Source organism: Miscanthus floridulus, chromosome 16 (assembly GCF_019320115.1).
Source record: "Miscanthus floridulus cultivar M001 chromosome 16, ASM1932011v1, whole genome shotgun sequence".
NCBI classification, from domain to species: domain Eukaryota; kingdom Viridiplantae; phylum Streptophyta; class Magnoliopsida; order Poales; family Poaceae; genus Miscanthus; species Miscanthus floridulus.
In genome coordinates this window covers 106720131-106738543 of record NC_089595.1, presented here as the reverse complement: position 1 = coordinate 106738543, position 18413 = coordinate 106720131, and the positions used below count along the sequence as shown (strand labels likewise).

The window sequence follows — 18413 nt, the reverse complement described above, 5'->3', positions numbered from 1 at the left end:
CAAACTTCAGAATGCATATTTGGTACCATTATTCCATGCATGACTTCCTGGCTTATGGGTTATTTTGTGGCTGGTGTGTTCACACGAAGATGCCATGCCCGATATGCAAGTCAGCTGTGGAGTTCTTTCGGTTGGAGAAGGGGGGCAAGTTTTCTTCGTTTGACAAACATCGACAATTCCTCCCTCTTGACCACCCATTCAAGAGAGACAAGAAGAACTTTCGAAAAGGTGTCACAGTGGAAGACTCTGCACCGGAAATGATGACAGGTGCCCAGGTTCTTGAGATGTTAGATGGTCTTGTGGTCGACAATGAAAAGGGGGGCTTCGTGGGATATGGAAAAGAGCATGCCTGGACACACAAGTCGTGCTTGTGGAAGCTTCCTTACTTTAAGGACCTCCTTCTTCCACATAACATTGATGTAATGCACACTGAAAAGAATTTCGCCGAGGCGGTCCTTCACACAATCATGGACTGGGAAAAGTCAAAGGACAATGTCAAGGCTAGATTGGATCAAGCAACGCTGTGCGATAGACCAAAGCTAAACTATGTGATAAATAATTGTAGGCCCAGATTGAAGCCCTGCAGGAGTCACAGCAGGCCTCACAGAGCCAGTTTCAGGCCCTCCAGCTATCGCACCAGGCCGAGTTGGCACAGGAGAGGGCGCGAGTGCAGGCCCAGCTTGAGGCCTTCCAGCAGTCGCAGAAGGCCTGGTACGAGTACATGGCCAGCTTTTCTCAGAGCATGGGCCAGCCTCCACCGCCTCCGCCGCCGCCGATGATACCGTTGGTGCCTCCACCTCCGCGCGACGGCACTCCTGTGAGTCACTCTTCATCTTGAAAGGCTTTTTCAGTTCAGATTGTGCTACAGTCAACACTATCATGTTAGAACCTAGAAGAGAGTAGGATACATACATGTATAAGTTAGATTATTAGTAATATTGTTCAGACCTTGAAAGGCATCATGTTAGGTTCTACATGAGTACATAGGTGTTTGCCCAATTCATGTTCAGTCTACTCGACCATGTGTGACGATATCTTGCACATAGAGGAGACCTAAACAGCAACTAACTTGATATGTGTTATCTATTATATGCCTATATATTGATGTCACTGTTAACTGGTCTTTCGAAGGAATATTTGAATTTGGCATACTACCTTATGATTAATTGACAAATATGTTTATTTTCTTTTGCTCCCTCATTCCAGGGACCTTCTACAGCTGGATCGAACAACGATCAAGATTTGGACTTGTCTCCGTTTCTCGGTAGGGCTCCGACCATGTGACAGGACCATGTTTCACTTGTTTGTATGTTGAACTTAGAAGTGGGTTGAACTTTGTGGACTTTGGACATGTTGATGGTGTTTGTGGACTTTGCATTGTGCTTGTGACATTTGTTGTAGCTATATGTTGGTTATAATGAGTGGATGTGACATTTGTGGACATATATGTGATATATAATGTCTATCTGTTGGTAACTGTGATATTCTGTTATAATTGTTGTTAATTGTGGCTGGATATGCACTGAAACAAACAAAAAAAAAATACTGTGGACAAGTTTTACCGAGTGTAACACTCGGTAATGGTCATGTTTACCGAGTGTTACACTCGGTAAAACAGAGAACAGAACCAAATTGGTTCTGATTCTGTTAATTTTGCCGAGTGGTGCCATTTTTTACCGAGTGCCACGACCCCACTCGGATATATGTGCCATTTTTTACCGAGTGGAACACTGGGTTAACGAGTTACATGTTTACCGAGTGTTACTGGTACACTCGGTAAACTATATCAGGGAAAAATATTTGCGGAATTGTTTTAATCATGAAAATGGTTATCTTTTTACCGAGTGCTATGTCTAACACTCGGTAAACGACGCCGTTAACGGCGAGCTTGGGGACTGACGACCGTCACGTCGTAGTTGTTTACCGAGTGCCGGCGTAGCACTCGGTAAGATTTATTCTCCGAGTGTCCCGTTAGTTGACACTCGGTAAACTAACTTTACTGAGTCGTTGTTTACCGAGTCATGTTTGCCGAGTGTGGCACTCGGTAAACAATTTACCGAGTGTTTCTCCATATTTGCCGAGTGTTTATCACACTCGGTAATTAATCAGTATCCCGTAGTGTAGCTGGCTGCCTTGCCCGGCTTGGTTCTTGTTGGCCTCATCAGAGAATGAGAACGCTGAGATCGACACCAGTACAGTGACGATTTCTGTTGGTGGTGACCTTTTTTTTTTAGTGGCGGTTCGTAATCTATAGGCGGCACTAGAGATAAAACGATAGGTCCAGACCATGAATTGTCAGTGTAAATTTATTTTTACTGGTTGTTTTCTTAAGTTTACCCAGTAAGGATACATGATTTCTATTGGCGGTAGCCTTAAGAAAACAACCAGTAAAAATGTATTTATAGTGGCAGTTTTCATAACCTAGCGCCACTACAAATACTTTAAAATTAATTTTTTGAGTTTTTCAAATGATCTCGGATGGAGAAATGGTCTGAACAAAAGTTGTAGGATTCAAAAAGATCTACAACTTTATAGTTGACAACATTTTCATTTAAAATCATTTAGGGCGCAGAAATTATGTTTTAAGATTAATGATTTTAAAATTTATATTTTTTGAATTTCTCAAATGGCCTCCAATGAGAAAATGATCAAAAAACAAAGTTGTAGATCTCAACGAGATCTAAAAGTTTGTAGTCAAAACTGTTTTCATTTGAATTCGTTTAGGGTTTTAAATCTCAATTTTAAAATCTGCGGTAGTAAATACTAAGGCTATATTTCTACTATTTAGTCATAAGTGACTTTGGGGCGCGAGACTTGAGGTGCTGAGTTCGATTCCTGGGGATCGCATATGCATGGATTTCTTGTGCACGAGCCTCCTCAGATTAAAAAAAAAATTGAGTCCGATTTATAATTTTTGAAAATCATTTGTAGTGGTGGTTTTCTTAAGAAAACAGCATGTGTAATCATTTGTAGTGACGGTTTTCTTAAGAAAACAGCCAGTGTAAATCATTTGTAGTGACAGTTCTCTAAAAGACGCCTGTAAAGTTCGTGATTTTCACTGGCCTTTCACACTAACGGTGGACAAAGGCACAGTCAAAATAGGTTTAGAACCGTCATTACATATGTTCTGTGTACTTGTGCGAGCCTCAGCGTCTCAGCGAAGAATTTAATGGGCACCGTCGTACACTGTAGCGAGATGAGATCGATCCATGAAGAAGAACGGTCCCCGGATTTGCGTTGGTCCCGATCTGATCGATGGACGGCCGGACACCGGACGCCTCATCTCCTGTGCTGCTGTGCGTCATGCAGATCACACAGTGCATGTCCGCGTGTGGGCTCGCCCCCCTCGTGCACGCACGCGCCTCCGGCCGGTCCGCCGCCCTCCGCAGGTCGATGTCGATGTCGATGCATGCACTGCATCGCATGCATGCCATATGACTCCGGCCGGCGCGGGCCCTTCGTCGTGGTCGTGCACGCCGCGTCCTGTTCCCCGTGGGCCGTGGTCGCACCAGTGACCCATGCATGGAGACCCGTAGGCCGTAGCCGTGCATGAACTGTGATTTTGGTTCACCAAGCTAAGCTGGCTCGCCAATCTACACTCTACTCAGCAGTTCAGCACGCACGACGACGACGGCACGAGACTCGTGTCACCGCCAGGCGCCCAGGCTTGTACGGCAAGCATATGTGCAGACAGCAGAGTGTGCATTTGCTCAGGGGTCAGGACCCTCGAAATTCTAGGGGCTCAAAAGAATTTAACTACTATAATTTGTATTATTAGTACTAATAAACAAATCGAATGAATAATAATTAAGGCTTTGTTCGGCTGATAAATAAGCCGGCTGAAGCTATTTTATTGTGAGAGAAAAAATACTGAACAGGGCCTTAGCCGTCACTGCTACTACTACGGGAAGCATTATTCGTAGAGGTTATTAGGATGTTTCTCTATCTAAGGTTATTTGAAAAAAAAATGAATGTCAAACTATGAAAACTTAAAACAAAACTTTCGGGTCTTAAATAATTTCAAATGAAAAAAGTTGCCAATTATAGAGTTATAGATCTTTTCGACTGTTAAAAGTTTCATATAAAATTTGTCTTCATCGAACCTAATTTTAAAAAGTTAGCAATTTTACCATGTTGCACTTATTTTATAAGGCGGGCCGAATTTCCATCCATTTCTACATGCGGCTGGAAAGTCTAGCCTCTAAAAATGGATTTAGAAAGCATTTTTTATGGATGGTTTTCCATAGAGCCGACTTTGCCAAAAAAAATTGGGGACGCTTCTAAAATGATTCTGTAGTAATAGTTAATAAAATTTTCTTTTCATCCCATGGCCAATCGACTGCTAAGACCCATGTATTTTATTTATTTACATGTTTTTTTCATGAAAACATTTTCTCTCACACAAGTCGGGAGATTTTTTTCGAGAAATTAATTCCTATCTCATTCCCTGAAGGATAGAACGTCCGTGGACCATGGTAACATTGATATGGCCCGGGTGCGCGTCCGTGGACCGTGGCAGTTGTCGCGTCGATTCTATTGGTGCTCGCTGCGCTGCGCTGCGCCATCCCAGTTGGCGAAAAATTTTGGGAAAGGGTGCCGAAGCACTTTTGTTTATTATTTGATAATTAGTGTCCAATCATAGTTTAATTAGGCTTAAAAGATTTGTCTCGTAAATTTCGTCTAAACTGTGTAATTAGTTTTATTTTTTATTTATATTTAATACTTCATGCATGCGTCCAAAGATTCGATGTGATGGAGAATCTTGAAAAAATTTTACAAAATGAAGTGCAACTAAACAGCACCCAGTTGCCAACCCAAGTGCCAACTTCTGGCGTCTGGCGCTCTGTCGAGTGGCGAGCGATCTGGAACCCATGGGCACGGCAAGAGGAACCCCACGGCCCAAACCGAGCGAAACAGCAGTTGCCCCGCCCCGCCGCCGGTTTTGAACACGCGCCAGTGCAGTGCTGCTTCGGATCAGGCCGTCGTCAGCTACGGCGGATTCGCACCAATAATTCACCAGTTGCATCCAATCCATATCCAGGCATATCGAGATATCGTCGCTAGGTGTAGCCTGTAGGTAGGTAGATAGATTGCCTCACGTCAGAATCAGATGTCCTGAATGAATGGCACGCCCAGGCGTCCCGGCCGGCACCCCACCCCTGGGTCTCAAAATCGGGACAAAAGCGGAGAGCCGGGGCTACCTTTCCTCTTTCGTTCGTGGAATCGTGCACGTTGCCGTCACCCAAAGACGAGACACGTGGCGGCGCCCATGGCGATGGGCCATGGCACACACCCAGACACAGCACAGCAGAAAAGGAGACGGACGCCACACGACGACACACACACACTCGCTCCCAGCGGCCAAGCCAAGTACGCTCCTTCTCCTTCCCTCTCGGCCTCCTTCACCCAAAAAGGCAAAGAGGCAGCAATGAGTACGAGCCCAATCAGTGGCCGCTCTCACCTGTGACGTCGTCGCCTCCCCGGGGCCGGGCAGCAGCTGCGGCTGCTTTCGTGCTGCTCCGTCCCGATTGGCGGACTGGGTAAGGTAGCTGCACAGCACAGCACAGATTCCATTTCCACAAGAACCACAAACCGCAAGGAGGGAGGAGTACCAGCTAGCTTACATAACCGAGCACTCAAACAGAAATATCGCCTCTCCCGACCGGGCACCTAGTTCAACCGGTCTGGACTTTGGAGAGATCGACTTGACGAAATAAATGGCCAAACAAATGCGTCATCAGCAGTGGAACTGTGGAAGAAGGAGAGCTCCGATCGGCTTCAGGAGATGGATGAGTAGTGCTACGAGCCTTCTTCTTCTGACGGCGCGGCGCCGCCTCTCCCGTAGCCGAGCTCCGAGATCTCCCAGCTCGTTGCTGGGGCTACCTCCTGGTGCAACCGCGTGTATTGCTGAATAATACAAGCAAAGCAATATATAAGCCACACAGGAACGGCTCAAAACTCATCCACAACAGCCATAGCTTGAAGATGTACTGACTGTGCAGTCAGCTGGTTGCTACCTCCATCTTTGTCAGCAGTTCGCTCGCGGTCCGCGCAGAAACGAATATTTGGCTGCAGTCAGGGTTGATGAAGCCCTCGGCGGCGCCTTTCTCGAACAGGGCAAGCAGCGGGTCGTAGTAGCCGTCGACGTTCAGCAACCCAACCTGAGAGAAGAGGCCGCCGGCCTTAGTTTGTCTGACTGACAAGAACGCATTGCCGATCCGTGTAGTGATCTTCCTGTCAGTTAGTTCACTTACTGGTTTGTCATGAATTCCAAGCTGGCACCAGGTGATCATCTCCAGCAACTCCTCCATCGTCCCGTACCCCCCTGACAGAAATTAACAAAACTGTATGTAAGCAATGCAAGTTCGACTGAATTATTGTCGATGATGGTAGCAGGAAAACCATAGAACATGCATCTGGCACCTGGAAGAGCGATGAACGCTTCGGATTGGCGAGCCATCTCGGCTTTCCTCTGATGCATGTCGTCGACGACCTTCACGTTTCCCACGCTCTCACCTGATATCTGCCATAACCCATAAGCACAAGAGAGACGTACGTGAGCAAATGTCATTGCAAATCTCCATCGTCCAAGCGTACATACATAACTGTGAGATATGGATTTTCTGAATGACAGGGGACACACTGTTCAGGTTCACATCAGATAAAATTCACTTGCCACTTACAGACTTTTCTTTTCCCCGAAAAGAGCAGCAACAAGAGTTTTGCCGCGATTAACGATGGAAAAGGAAAAGGAAAAGGAAAATGAGATGAAAACAACAAATTGTTCACAACAAAGGAAAAGGACTAGAAAAGCATCCTCTACGTGAGTCTACTAGGCACGTGTAGTACTGAATTCAGACGGCACCTAGGTCTCGACTCCAAATTGTCGACTAGATAGGAGGAACCTTCTGCTAGTAGAAATAATAGTAGTCCTTGCTTGGCCAATTCTTTCATCAATAGTAGAAAGGACAACTGGAAATGGAGAAGAAATACGTAAATGGAACGACTAGACAGACAAGAAGCTCAGCAGTCATTCATTGAATCCTATCGTAGTTGTAGCTGAAGCTGAATTATGCATGATGTGAATGGGACATGCTTAAATTTGACCCAACGAGAATCATTGCTAGCTAAACGCTGGGCTAGCTGAACAGCAGTTCTTCTCTACTACTACCACACCATGAACAGATCTAGGACCAAAGAAATTCACATACCTCAATAGGCATGAGCGCTTTGGGAATCACCCTGTGAACGAATGAACAAATCAAAAGCAAACAAGAAAAACAGCTCCAAAACATCAGATAGGGTGTATTCAAAGAAGGGTGCAGGTGACACACACATCAAAAGAAAGAAAGAAAAAGGTGAAGCTGCAAGCGCGTCAGGGTACCCAAGGACATGGCAGCCGCCGTCGCGAACCGTCCGTGCAATCACGCCCATCAGGCCGATGCTGCCCCCGCCGTAGACCAGGTTGATGCCCCTCCGCACCTGCACGTTGGTACGTTGCGGTTACAGAAGCTAGGCGCGGACACGACGGCGGTCAGCTACCAAGCAAGAACTCAAAACATCCAAGAGAAAGGACGCTGGTGGCAGTGCTCTAGCGCATGGCGGGCGTGGTGAGCTCCCTGGCTCCCACTGCCTGCACGTGCACACTCACCAGCTCGTGGCCGAGCTCGAGGGCGGCGTCGGCGTACACCTTGCGGCGGCCGGCGTTGCTGCCACAGAAGACGCAGATCGTACGGAACCTGCTCGGCACCGCCGGCGCCCCGTCGCCCATGCCGATCGGCGGCCACGCGTGCGGCTGCCTAGCCTAGCGCCGGCCCCCGCCTCTCCTGGCGCTGCCTAGCCGGCGAGGAGCGGGAGCTTCGAGGAGGGAAGGATGGTGGTGCCGTGTTTGGCTGCGCGTGCGTTATCTCCAGCAGCGCGTCTCGGTAGAGCTCCCAAGTGATGGCGGCATTAAGCAAGGCGAGTGGTGTAATCGATCGCCCTCCCCTTTTAATTCCGGTGGGTCAAACACCTCCCAACCGCACCGCGCCTCGTCCCCCGCCGCTGTAATTTTCGCGGGCGGTCCGGTGAGCAGTCACCACCCCGCCCGGGGGGCCCTCCCGTAACTCTGCATTGTCTGTCCCCCTCACCGTGTCGATCGCCGAGAATCTTTTTGCACCGCCCAGTCCGCTTCCACTCTCCACTGTGCCTGCCTGCCGGCGACGGCATGCAGGGCGCCGGCACTGTTCCCCGCGTCTGGACCATCCGTCCGTGTCTCTGTCTCCCCGGGCTGCCCAGGCGCCGCCGACCCATCCCGGCCGTCCAAACCCCGCCCTCTCCGGCTGCGCCGCATGGAGCCATTCAGAGCCGTGCCCAACCAGACCAGACCTTTTCCACCAAGGGTTGCCATCAGGGGCGCCACCAGCGGCGGTAACTGTAAACACGAGTAGCTTCAGACCTGTTTCAGGGCGCAGTGATAAACTGATAGTGTTGTTCGGTTCCGGCGAAAGGCGTAGTTTTCGGCACGTCCCTGTCCGCCGCCTGTGCACTGGTACAGCACTAGGCCGCAGCGGCGCAGCAAAATCCCATCGCCCATCGGCCACATATTTTCTCCCCCTATTCTATCACTCCATCGATCGCTAGTTCGCTACGGGCATATAAATTACTTTTTATTGCAACAACAAAAAGCCCAGGACTTAGGTGGTGTTTGTAGTCGCTATCCCATCGAATATTTGACATAATCATAGAGTATTAAATATAGACTAATTACGAAACTAATTATATAGTTTCTGACTAATTTGCGCGACGAATCTTTTAAGCCTAATTAGTCTATGATTTGGCAATATGGTGCTACAGTAAACATATGCTAATGACGGATTAATTATGCTTAAAAAATTTATCTCGTGGAGTACTGGCGAATTATGTAATTTATTTTTTATTAGTATCCGAACACCCCATGTAACATCCTTCCAGCACACAAACACCGCCTTAGACAAACAATGTCGTTAGGGCTAACGTAGACCGGGCGTTAGTCAAACAAATGGCGAGCGATTAAACAAGTCGAGGACGCTAGCCATTACAGGGCACCCTACCGACCCAAAGAGCTGCTGCAAATGTCTGCCGGGCCGATTCTGATGAGGCCATCATATATGCGACGGCCAATCGGAATGCGCAGAGCAATTGTTTGAGCGCCCGGACGATCGCACTGAGACATGTCATGGGATCTTCAGCGAAGAGGACACACGGTTTCGCGCCAGAAACAGACAAGATGAGCCTCGCGTATCATATTCAGGCTTCGGTGACCCCAATCCCCAACATAAGATACTATCAACATCCACCACGACTCTAATTACATAGAACGCGAGATAATTGCCCTTTGCATGCTAATAGGTACTTACATAATTTATCGGTGGAGACTAGAGACAAGGAAATTAGGAACTGGACATCGATTGGATGTGTACACAACTCACACTAAGGTGGTGTTTGGTTGCCCCTCCTAAATTTTAGTTGTTGTCCCATCGAATATTTGAACATATGAATAGAGTATTAAATATAGACTAATTACATAGTTTGCGACTAATTTACGATACGAATCTTTTAAGCCTAATTAGTCTATGATCTAACAATGTTGTGCTACAGCAAACATTTCCTAATGGCGGATTAATTAGGCTTAAAAAATTCGTCTCGTAGAGTACTGACGGATTATGTAATTTGTTTGTTTATTAATATCCGAACACCCCACGCAATATCCTCCCGACACGTCTCCTAAATTTTAGTCACCGGATCCAAACATCACCTAAACTAGGATGATGATAACTGCAACTAATTAATATATATGGTTAAGGATTTGTTTATCCATTGATCTTGATCGATCGATCAATAGTCATTCTCCTTGTCCAAGCTTCTCGTCATGCTCCGGCTTCCTTTCAGGGGCATGCTATTCAGTCTCTTGGAGGTGACTGAAATCTCTGAGCCTGCGTTGCTCTGGGTGTCGATTGAAGACAGAGCCACCCTTGACATGTCCCTGGACCGTTGCCGCTGGAACGACGACCCTCGGTGGCTGCTGCTGCAGCCACTCAGCCTCGCTTTGGCAGACTTGGTCAAGCTCATGTAGTTCGGTCCTCCGGCGTTGCAACTGTCTGACCTTGCTTCTGATGCTAAGACAGTGTTGGTAGCAGACGTCAAGGTCACTGATGATCTGGACGGAGAGCTCTCGTCGCACACAGAGTCGGAAGAAGCAGCTGACAGCACCGAAGGAGGAGGCGGCTTGGCTGCTGCTACCCTGGTTGTGACATTGTTTCTTCTGATTTTGACTGAGCTAGCATCAGAAAGCTTGGAGGCAGGCAAGTTCGCCTCCTCGCAGTTCTTCGCGAGCTGCGAGTCGGTATGGTTTCCCTCCATAATTCTGGTCTCCCATGGCTTTGTTGCCATCCATCCTTCCAAGTAACTCAAGTCGTGATTGCACCTATTAGGCTCATGGCTTCTAACACAGCTAGCAGGAGAACTTGGTCTTCCCTTGTGTTTTGCACCCCGAGGCTGAAAGGAACATATGATCGACATGTTATCAAAATGAAACTATGGATGTGGTATTACCTAGTGTTACTACAGCATGGCAAAGATGTGCTACAACATGTACCTGGTGAGACAGAGCATAGGCAATAGCCCTTTCTCTCTTTGCTGCACCTTCATGCTTCATGTGTATCTTTGATCTTACTTCATCAACAGATCCGTGATGGTCACACCATTGTTCCTGAAATATTACTATTCTAGTGAAAGCAGCCGAGCAGGTATCAACAGAAACAGCAAACTGTAGTGTGAACTCATTCTATTTTATTTCTATTCAACTGTAGTCTGAACATGAAAGTTGGGTTGGCAATACCTAATTGTAAAAAAGGGCATACCCAGAGCAGAGAGCTTCCGCTCTGTGCGGGGTCTGGAGAAGGGTGTCAATGATAAGCCTTACTCTCGCCTATGCAATGCGAGGAGACCGCGACTCAAACCCGGGACCTTCCGTCACAGGCGGTAAGACACTACCGCTTGCACCAGGCCCGCCCTTCACCTAATTGTAAAAGACATTATTGGTGTTATCACCATAGGCTTTTCTTACCTAACAGCGTCACTACAATATTGATTCAAACACACATTGTCAATGTGAAAGAGCGAGAAACAATCTTAATGGACTCAATCATTACAAAAGATAAAGGAAGCTTAGTTGTCCATGTCATTCTTACTGATACAAGTCCCTTTCAAATAAAAGTAACCCACCATATCAACTCTCACATCAGTTTCCCATAAGGAATCCAGTGTAAGAACACATGGAAAATTTTAAATAGTCAAGATATCAACACGAGCACAATGTAAATTCAAAATTCAAACTTTTACCAGTTTCTGACTTCCTAATGATCTCAGAACTCTACGGTTCTAAAAAAATTCAAAGTGTGTGATCATTAGCTTTAAAACACCAAATTGAAATTAACGTTAGAGGGAAGTTTTAATATAATCAACTACCTTTATTGTGAACAAATTTGTAAAAAAATCTCAGTGGAAGGCAACCAAGGAACTGAACCACATGGTCCATGTGACATTACCATTAGTTATACCAAGGAACCAAAGACATTATGATACTCCAACAACACTGTCAACCGAAATCCGTCGTCAGAAATTTGGTTGTTCCCTCAAATTTTCCTGAATGGCAGATGACATTTAGCTGTCTACTCGGTAAGGGCGGAATTTCATAGGCAACTTAGCAGCTAATCAACAAATGGTTGGGTGGTAAGTGTAATATTGCACATTCTGAAAGCAGAAAAACACGATATGTTTTGCGTGCTCGGTGTTGGTGTTCCATATACCATAGCGTCTTTGGTAGAACTGGCACGGCCGATGAGCGCGTACTGGCCACGGTCCTGGCCCCGGGAACCGTGGCCGTCAGCGGACGAGCGCGCCCGGCGCTCCCGGGCGCGTTCCTGCACCCGCAGCAGCGCGTGCATGCACTTGAGCGTGACGGCCAGTTGTTTGCGCACGAGCCGGCCGCGCACCAGCGCCTGCAGCCGGACGATGCCCCTCAGCGCCTTCAACGCCCGTCTCGCCTGCTCACGCGCCGCCACATAAAAGCAAGGGTCAAGATCACAGAACATGGAACTATGGAAGTAGCAGTGACACAGTGCCAAACGGAAACGGAGAAGTAATTCGGGCAATACCAAGAACGCGCGGAAGGCGGTCTGGATGCGGACGGCGGCCCATTCCTGCCTGATGAGCATGAAATCCCTGTGCGGCGCGCGGACCACGGCGGCGAGGACGGAGCTGAACGAGTCGGCCGACGCCGAAGAAGCCTCGGACGCCAGCGCGCTGCCCTCGCCGGCGCTGGCCCTGGAAGCGGCCGACGAGCTCCGCCACAGACGCCACTTGCGGCCGCCCTTGTGCCCCGCCGCCTTCTCGGGCGCCTTCAGGGCCACCAGCGACTTGATCCACTTCCCCGACGCCCCCATTGGCGCCGCGCAATGCGAGACGCGACTGCTTACTTCCTCTGCTCGGCCAAAGCTTCCGCTTGGTTGTGTGGGGGCACTCGCCAGTCGGCACTGGGATATGGAGGAGGAGAAGCCGAGGCGAGACGGGACGCGCGACAAAATGGAAGGAGAAGCAACCAGTGAAGTAGTGGGGATGGTGGAGGAGGTAGCCGTTGTCCTTTTCGGCCACGACGGTGCGGGAGGAGCAAACAAACCGTTCGCCGATCGTGTAGCGGGGATTCAAATTTCGAACGGCGGCGAGCAGCAACCGGCAAAGGTGGCGGCCGGGCCGCGGGATCCGCGGCGCTCCCAACTGACGTGCGGTACGAGGAACCCTGGGCCCACATGTCATTCAGCCAGAGGAACGGTTGGAGAGTCGTGGACTTGTGGTTGCGGCCTTGTGGTTGTGGGCGAGGAGAACGGCGACCTTGGCGGCTCACGGGCTCGCTGGCTGGCTTTCCGCGCGTTGGGCTTCGAGAAAGGAGGGGGCTTTCTGGGGACACGGGCCCAAGATGCCTGACTGCCGTGTACAGTAGGTCCACAATAAAATGGGCCCGTGCGTGAGGGAGTTGAGTGGTCCAGGCCTGCGATGGTTTGGTGACTGGTGAGTTCTCGTGTGCCGGTCCCGACGACGGGGCTGACACGACACGACGGTGATCTCGAGGAAAGTCGTATCCGGAGCTGAGAAATGACACCACGCACCGCAACTCAACGGAACTCTAATCAGGTCTAAAAGCATCTCTACGAGATTGAAAACAAATCGATCCCCTCTCCCTATACCAATGTTTCTGACACGGTCAACTCACAAATCTTAGTCAAAAAAAAAAACTTCCGAGTCATGACCAAAATTTCGAAGTTCAGAACAACCGGACATGTCTGAAGTAGCACTATACGGAGTAAGATCTAAAATATTAACCCAACCGCATTTGCTGTGTTCTTTTATGTCTCTCATAGGATGTGTTAGATCTTTTGAGCACCGTTTACTGTCCTAAGTCCTCAAGAATTGCATCTGTCTTCCTAATACGTCATTTTCTAAAGTTCCAGCCACCACGGCGGCCCTGCGTGGTCGGCCTTGGCACCACGTGCTTGTAGCTTCCTGTCACCACTCCTTGCTTGTTCGGCCAGACTTGTGCTCGATAATGTAGATGCAAAACCATTTAAAGAACTTTGTGTTGTTTTTTTTCTTTATGATAGAGCTGGATAATTTAGTAAATCTGTCGAATTGACTGTTAGTTTTTTTTAATATTCTAGAACATACCTTTTCTGCTTTTACTCTGTATCCTTCGTAATTGAATGGAGTTTCTACCATTTTTCACTGTGCCTGTCTACTGCATAACCATGTGTTTTATGCAGTTTTAACACATGAATTTTTCTGCACCATAGAATTAAGATCCAACAGCCTCCAACATTCTTCTACCTCCAGAAGATCACAAGATCACAGATCCACAGATCACAAGAAATAATTTTTTTCTATATAAGAACAAAAGGATAAATCGGGGGTCCGATGCTCTGGCCGCACAGGTAAATGCTTATAGGACGGGCAGTCCTTCTGCTGGCTTTCGTACGGATCACCTTTCCTCCCCCACGCTCACGCACACACATGCATGCATGCATGCAGCAGCCAGCAGCAAGAAAACGTGTAGACAATGGCAGACGGTGCTAGAGGCCGAGAAGGCAGTTGAAAAAGAGAGAGGAAGAAAAAATTCATGTGTTTTTTTTCGCTAAAACATACGTGTATTGTATAGCATTCGTGTTTTCATTCATGTCCACATATATGCTAGGCCCGCCAGCGCACAAGCCCGTAAGCCCGTAAGTCCCGGTGACGACTCCAGCCATGAACTCATGATCGTCGCCCACGTTACTGCACCACCGTCACGTCGAGCCTCCTGGCAGCGCGCGCGGCTGAAGCTTGTCCCTTGGCCTAAATTACAGGTCAGGAGACCAAGGGCGGCGGCCGGTGCCAGGAGTCGCGCGTCAGGCTCCCCAGTTGCGTGCAACGGACCCCTGATCGAAACCGGAGCTTCTGGCCTTTGAGTCGAGGCCTTGGCTCGGGACGTTCTGATTGCACGCGGAATAGGAGTATATACTACACCACCGCGCCGAGACGGCTAACGTCCCAGCTGCTGAGCTGCGTGCATATGCATCGATCGCGAGCACGACGCAAAGGCTAAGGTGTGGTCCATTGCTGGCTGGCTACATGACGTGCTATGCTATCCCGGCGCGTCTCGTTTCGTGGCAAAGCGATGACAGATTGACAGACGAGATCGGACTCGATACGTTACGGTGCCTGTGACAATGACAGACAGCGACCATGCATCAGGAGCAGGTTAGCTAGCGTCTAGCGACCGCGCTTATCTGCTGACATTAGGTGGCTTGATAGCGTTGGACGTGATGATTTGGCGCGCGCATTGCTCGTTGACCTGAAGGCCGGGGAGTCCAGACTAAGCGAGTAGCGCACGTGACGGCACGTGTCGGGTGAGCGACTCTCAAATCAATCCAATTCACCGAGCGCGCTCGAGCGGAGCGAGCCCATGTGTGTGTCGGGCTTTGGACGGTCCAACCATGCGATGCGCCCATCTTGTACAAGCCTCAGTACGTGCCGCCTGTTCTTATTTTGTCGCTACTACTACTAGAGTACTAGTACACACATCAGTTTGTATTTTGTCGGATCCATTCCATACGCTCCGACCTCTGAGTCTTCAGGTTGCCTTGCATGCATTTTCTTTCTGCTGCTGACGGTATTATGGTCGTGGTTTTTTTTTTATATATGATCCAAACTCGCTAAGTGGTGACGGGAAATCACCATGCAGTCCTATTCAGATGTAGGCTACGCCTCTCTTTGTTTGACAAACGACCGAAACCTTGGGGGAGTTTCGGTCCATTGCCAGCCCCACTCGCTGCCATTGGCCCATTGCTGTTGCCTCAGCGTTTTAGTCCTAGATTTCAGTCGTTTAAATGAAATCTATGAGGTGTGAATTGATGGAACTAGGGTAAAAAAAGGCATAGCATCAAGCAATGTGGACCGGTCAGTGGACAACCTACAAGGCAGTTCACTGTTTTTTCTTTGAACGAAAGATCCAAACGCTTCACTGTTGCTAGTACTAGTATATGACTGATTGACTGTACTGTTGCCGATGACTGTACGAGGCCGCGTGGCAGTTATACCGCCCGCGTCGTACGTCGTTGCGGAGCGGGAAGATGCCATGAAGAAAGGAATGGGCATCAGTTGCCTGCAATCCGGAATCCGCGGGTCGGCTCGCCCGGGCACGAGGGGCGGCACTTGGATTCCCACGTTTTCCACCCACCAAGTCAGCAGCAGCAGACCCATCATCCCCATCCGCGGCGCGCCGCGTGGTTCCCCGCAGCCCCAGCGACCATTTAACGCCTGACGACGCCGTGGTCACCAACCAGACGCCAATCCCCACCACCACCACCACCGCCGCCTCCCAATCTCCCCACCGTCCCCACACCCCAAGCCCGTCACGTCTCTGTTCCCGTGCACTCGGACTCAGCGGCAAGATGGACAGCGCCAACGCGGCGACGCCGCTCGGCGCGTGGGCGTGGATCCGGGGCTACTTCTCCCCGGCCACGCTCTTCCTCGTCGTCAACCTCGTCATCGGCACCATCGCGCTCACCTCCCGCGCCACCCAGCAGCGCCGACGCAGGGAGCACTACTACCACGACGACGCCCACGGCCACCACCTCCAAGAAGAACCGCTGCACCCGCAGATGGAGCAGCAGGGGTACGGCCACTACTACCACCCGGAGCAGACGCTGTACGCGCCTCCGCCCGCGCCCGCGCCGCTCGCGCGCACGTCCTCTGTTCTCGACCGGCTCAGGTCGCTCGGCCTCTACCGCTTCCGCTCCGGCGACTTCCCGCCCGAGTACGGCGCTGCTGCGGCGGCGGCAGCGCCGAACTACGCTCAGGATGTGTCCGCTCCGGTGGAGGAGGAAGAGACGACCGTGACGGCGCACTACGCCAGGAGCCGGTCGGAGCCGGCGCCGGCGCCGCCCAGGGTGAAGAAGTCGGGCTCGGAGGTGAGGAAGTCGCAGGTGGCGCGGGCGGTGCCCAGGGTCGTCGAGGCGGTCGCCGAGAACGACGACTCCGTGGAGGAAGCGAGGGCGCAGGAACCCGTCGGCGGTTTCAGGCGGGGACCGTCGCCGCTCCAGCAAGAGTACAACTACCAGGAAGAATACGTTCCTCCTCCGGCGCGGGTGCGGGCGCCGGCGGCACCCGCCCCGCTGCAGCGCACGTCGTCCTTTCTGGACCGGCTCCGCTCGCTGGGGCTCTACGGCTTCCTCGCTCCCGACCAACCCGCCGCCGCGTCAGTTCCAGCAAGCGATGGCTTCGCCACCCCGGCGGACGAGAAGAGGCACGCGCACTACGACAGGAGCCGGTCCGAGCCGACACCGGAGCAGGGCAAGAAGGAGAAGAAGTCGGAGGCGAAGTCAAGAATGGCAAAGTCGAGCTCGGAGGTGAGGAAGACGCCCGCTCAGAGCCCGGTGGAGGCCGGCGGCGATTGCGTGGACGCGAGGGCGGAGGCATTCATCGACAGCTTCAGGCAGCAGCAGCAGCAGGTGGTGCACCACTACCAGGAGGAGGAGTACGTCCCGCCTCCGGCGCCCGCGCCGCCGCTGTCGCGCACGTCGTCCGTCCTGGACCGCCTCCGCTCCTTCGGCCTGTACCGCTTCCGCTCCGGGGACTTGGGCCCCGACCTCCCCGCCGCCGCCGAGACGGACGAGAAGGAGAAGCAGGAGGCGGCTCACTACGGTCGGAGCCGGTCGGAGCCGGCGCGGGAGCAGGGCAAGAAGAAGCAGGAGGCGAGGATGAGCAAGTCGAGCTCGAGCGGCGTCGTGGAGGAGGCGGAGACGGAGCAGTGCGTGGACGCGCGCGCGGACGACTTCATCAACAAGTTCAGGCAGCAGCTGCAGCTGCAGCGGCTCAACTCGCTGCTCAACTACAAGGAGATGCTCAACGGCGGCGGCAAGCAGTAGTAGCCTAGCGTCGCCGCATGATCAGTCATCTGTGCGTGCACGGCGGAGAAAGGTTGCATGCAGGAATTGGCTAGCTAGATAAAAAAAATCAATCTTTGGTCAACCACTAGAGAGTGGATTATACAGTGCTGTTCTTTTTGGACTGGTACTAATTACTACCTGTAAGGATTGCTAGTTTTTCAGCTTGTTAGTTTCGAGTCACCTGAAAAATGGTCAATTGGTCTGTGTTCCTGGCATCCTGCTATGGTTCATCATCATCCTTCACTAGCCACTACTGCCCGCGCTTCGCTGCGGGTGATGTGCTTGGTATAGGAAAAATCTTGAGAAATATGGCTCATATGTCTAATATGTTTTCTCATCGTGTTGGTATGGAAGATTGGTCTTAATATTGTAAACGAACATAGAGGTTGGTTGTCATTACATGGTGCCTATTCTAGGCCAGTAAATCAATGACATGTTAGTGGAAAGAAGTATTTATGGAGTTGCGCTCAAGCAACTAACACACTTAGATTTAAAGCACAACATTGGCTAGATTACATTATAGGTGGAAATAGGAAAAACTACAACACAAGTATTTCTCCTAATGCGAGGGTTTACAAAAGAGTGAATTAGGATCCACTCCCCTTAGGCGAAACTACAACACATTTCGTAAATCTGGAATTACACTAAAGATTACACGGTGTCGAACACTAAATTACACCGAGTTCACTGCACCGGCACACTAAATTACACCGAGTTCACTGCACCGGCCTCCGCCACCGCTCACACCAGCCTCCGGGTCATCGTCCTCCGCGGCTCCACCAGCACGCCCGCGCCACCGCCCATCGGTGACCGGCCTCCAGGTACTCGCGGCCTCGCCTGTCGCCTCCCTCCGACTCTAGGCCACTGACAATTTGGAAAATTGCTGATAAATTTCAAATCTCTCCATAGATGAAT

The 18413-nt window shown here is 50.4% G+C and overlaps 2 protein-coding genes and 1 pseudogene across 2 annotated transcripts; 1 reads left to right on the top strand and 2 right to left on the bottom strand.

Annotated features, from left to right (window-relative positions):
* Positions 1 to 5537: 5537 nt before the first annotated feature.
* LOC136512255 (probable cytokinin riboside 5'-monophosphate phosphoribohydrolase LOGL7) lies at positions 5538 to 7957 on the bottom strand. The gene is made up of 7 exons (XM_066506228.1): positions 7652 to 7957; positions 7385 to 7482; positions 7212 to 7242; positions 6424 to 6523; positions 6255 to 6325; positions 6018 to 6161; positions 5538 to 5907 (listed from the first exon to the last, which is right to left on the bottom strand). Exons 1-7 carry the CDS (start codon positions 7769 to 7771, stop codon positions 5800 to 5802), a joined length of 672 nt encoding a protein of 223 aa, XP_066362325.1. The 5' UTR covers positions 7772 to 7957; the 3' UTR covers positions 5538 to 5799.
* Positions 7958 to 9727: 1770 nt separating this feature from the next.
* On the bottom strand, positions 9728 to 12857 carry LOC136513908 (protein IQ-DOMAIN 6-like). The gene is made up of 4 exons (XM_066507889.1): positions 12177 to 12857; positions 11829 to 12065; positions 10616 to 10729; positions 9728 to 10515 (listed from the first exon to the last, which is right to left on the bottom strand). The coding sequence occupies exons 1-4, from the start codon at positions 12462 to 12464 to the stop codon at positions 9856 to 9858; spliced, it is 1299 nt and encodes a 432-aa protein (XP_066363986.1). The 5' UTR covers positions 12465 to 12857; the 3' UTR covers positions 9728 to 9855.
* Positions 12858 to 15649: 2792 nt separating this feature from the next.
* On the top strand, positions 15650 to 17850 carry LOC136511938 (pathogen-associated molecular patterns-induced protein A70-like; annotated as a pseudogene).
* The last annotated feature ends 563 nt before the right edge of the window (positions 17851 to 18413 follow it).

Excerpts from the sequence above, each read along its gene's own strand:
- LOC136512255 (XM_066506228.1), bottom strand. The coding sequence starts at position 7,771 with ATGGGCGACGGGGCGCCGGCGGTGCCGAGCAGGTTCCGTACGATCTGC. Across the intron at positions 7,243-7,384 it reads GGCGGCTGCCATGTCCTTGG|GGTGATTCCCAAAGCGCTCA; the intron begins GTACCCTGACGC and ends ATTCGTTCACAG. Across the intron at positions 6,326-6,423 it reads AGCGTTCATCGCTCTTCCAG|GGGGGTACGGGACGATGGAG; the intron begins GTGCCAGATGCA and ends AATTTCTGTCAG.
- LOC136513908 (XM_066507889.1), bottom strand. The coding sequence starts at position 12,464 with ATGGGGGCGTCGGGGAAGTGGATCAAGTCGCTGGTGGCCCTGAAGGCG. Across the intron at positions 12,066-12,176 it reads CCGCCTTCCGCGCGTTCTTG|GCGAGACGGGCGTTGAAGGC; the intron begins GTATTGCCCGAA and ends GCGCGTGAGCAG. Across the intron at positions 10,730-11,828 it reads GTTCTACCAAAGACGCTATG|GAACAATGGTGTGACCATCA; the intron begins GTATATGGAACA and ends GTAATATTTCAG.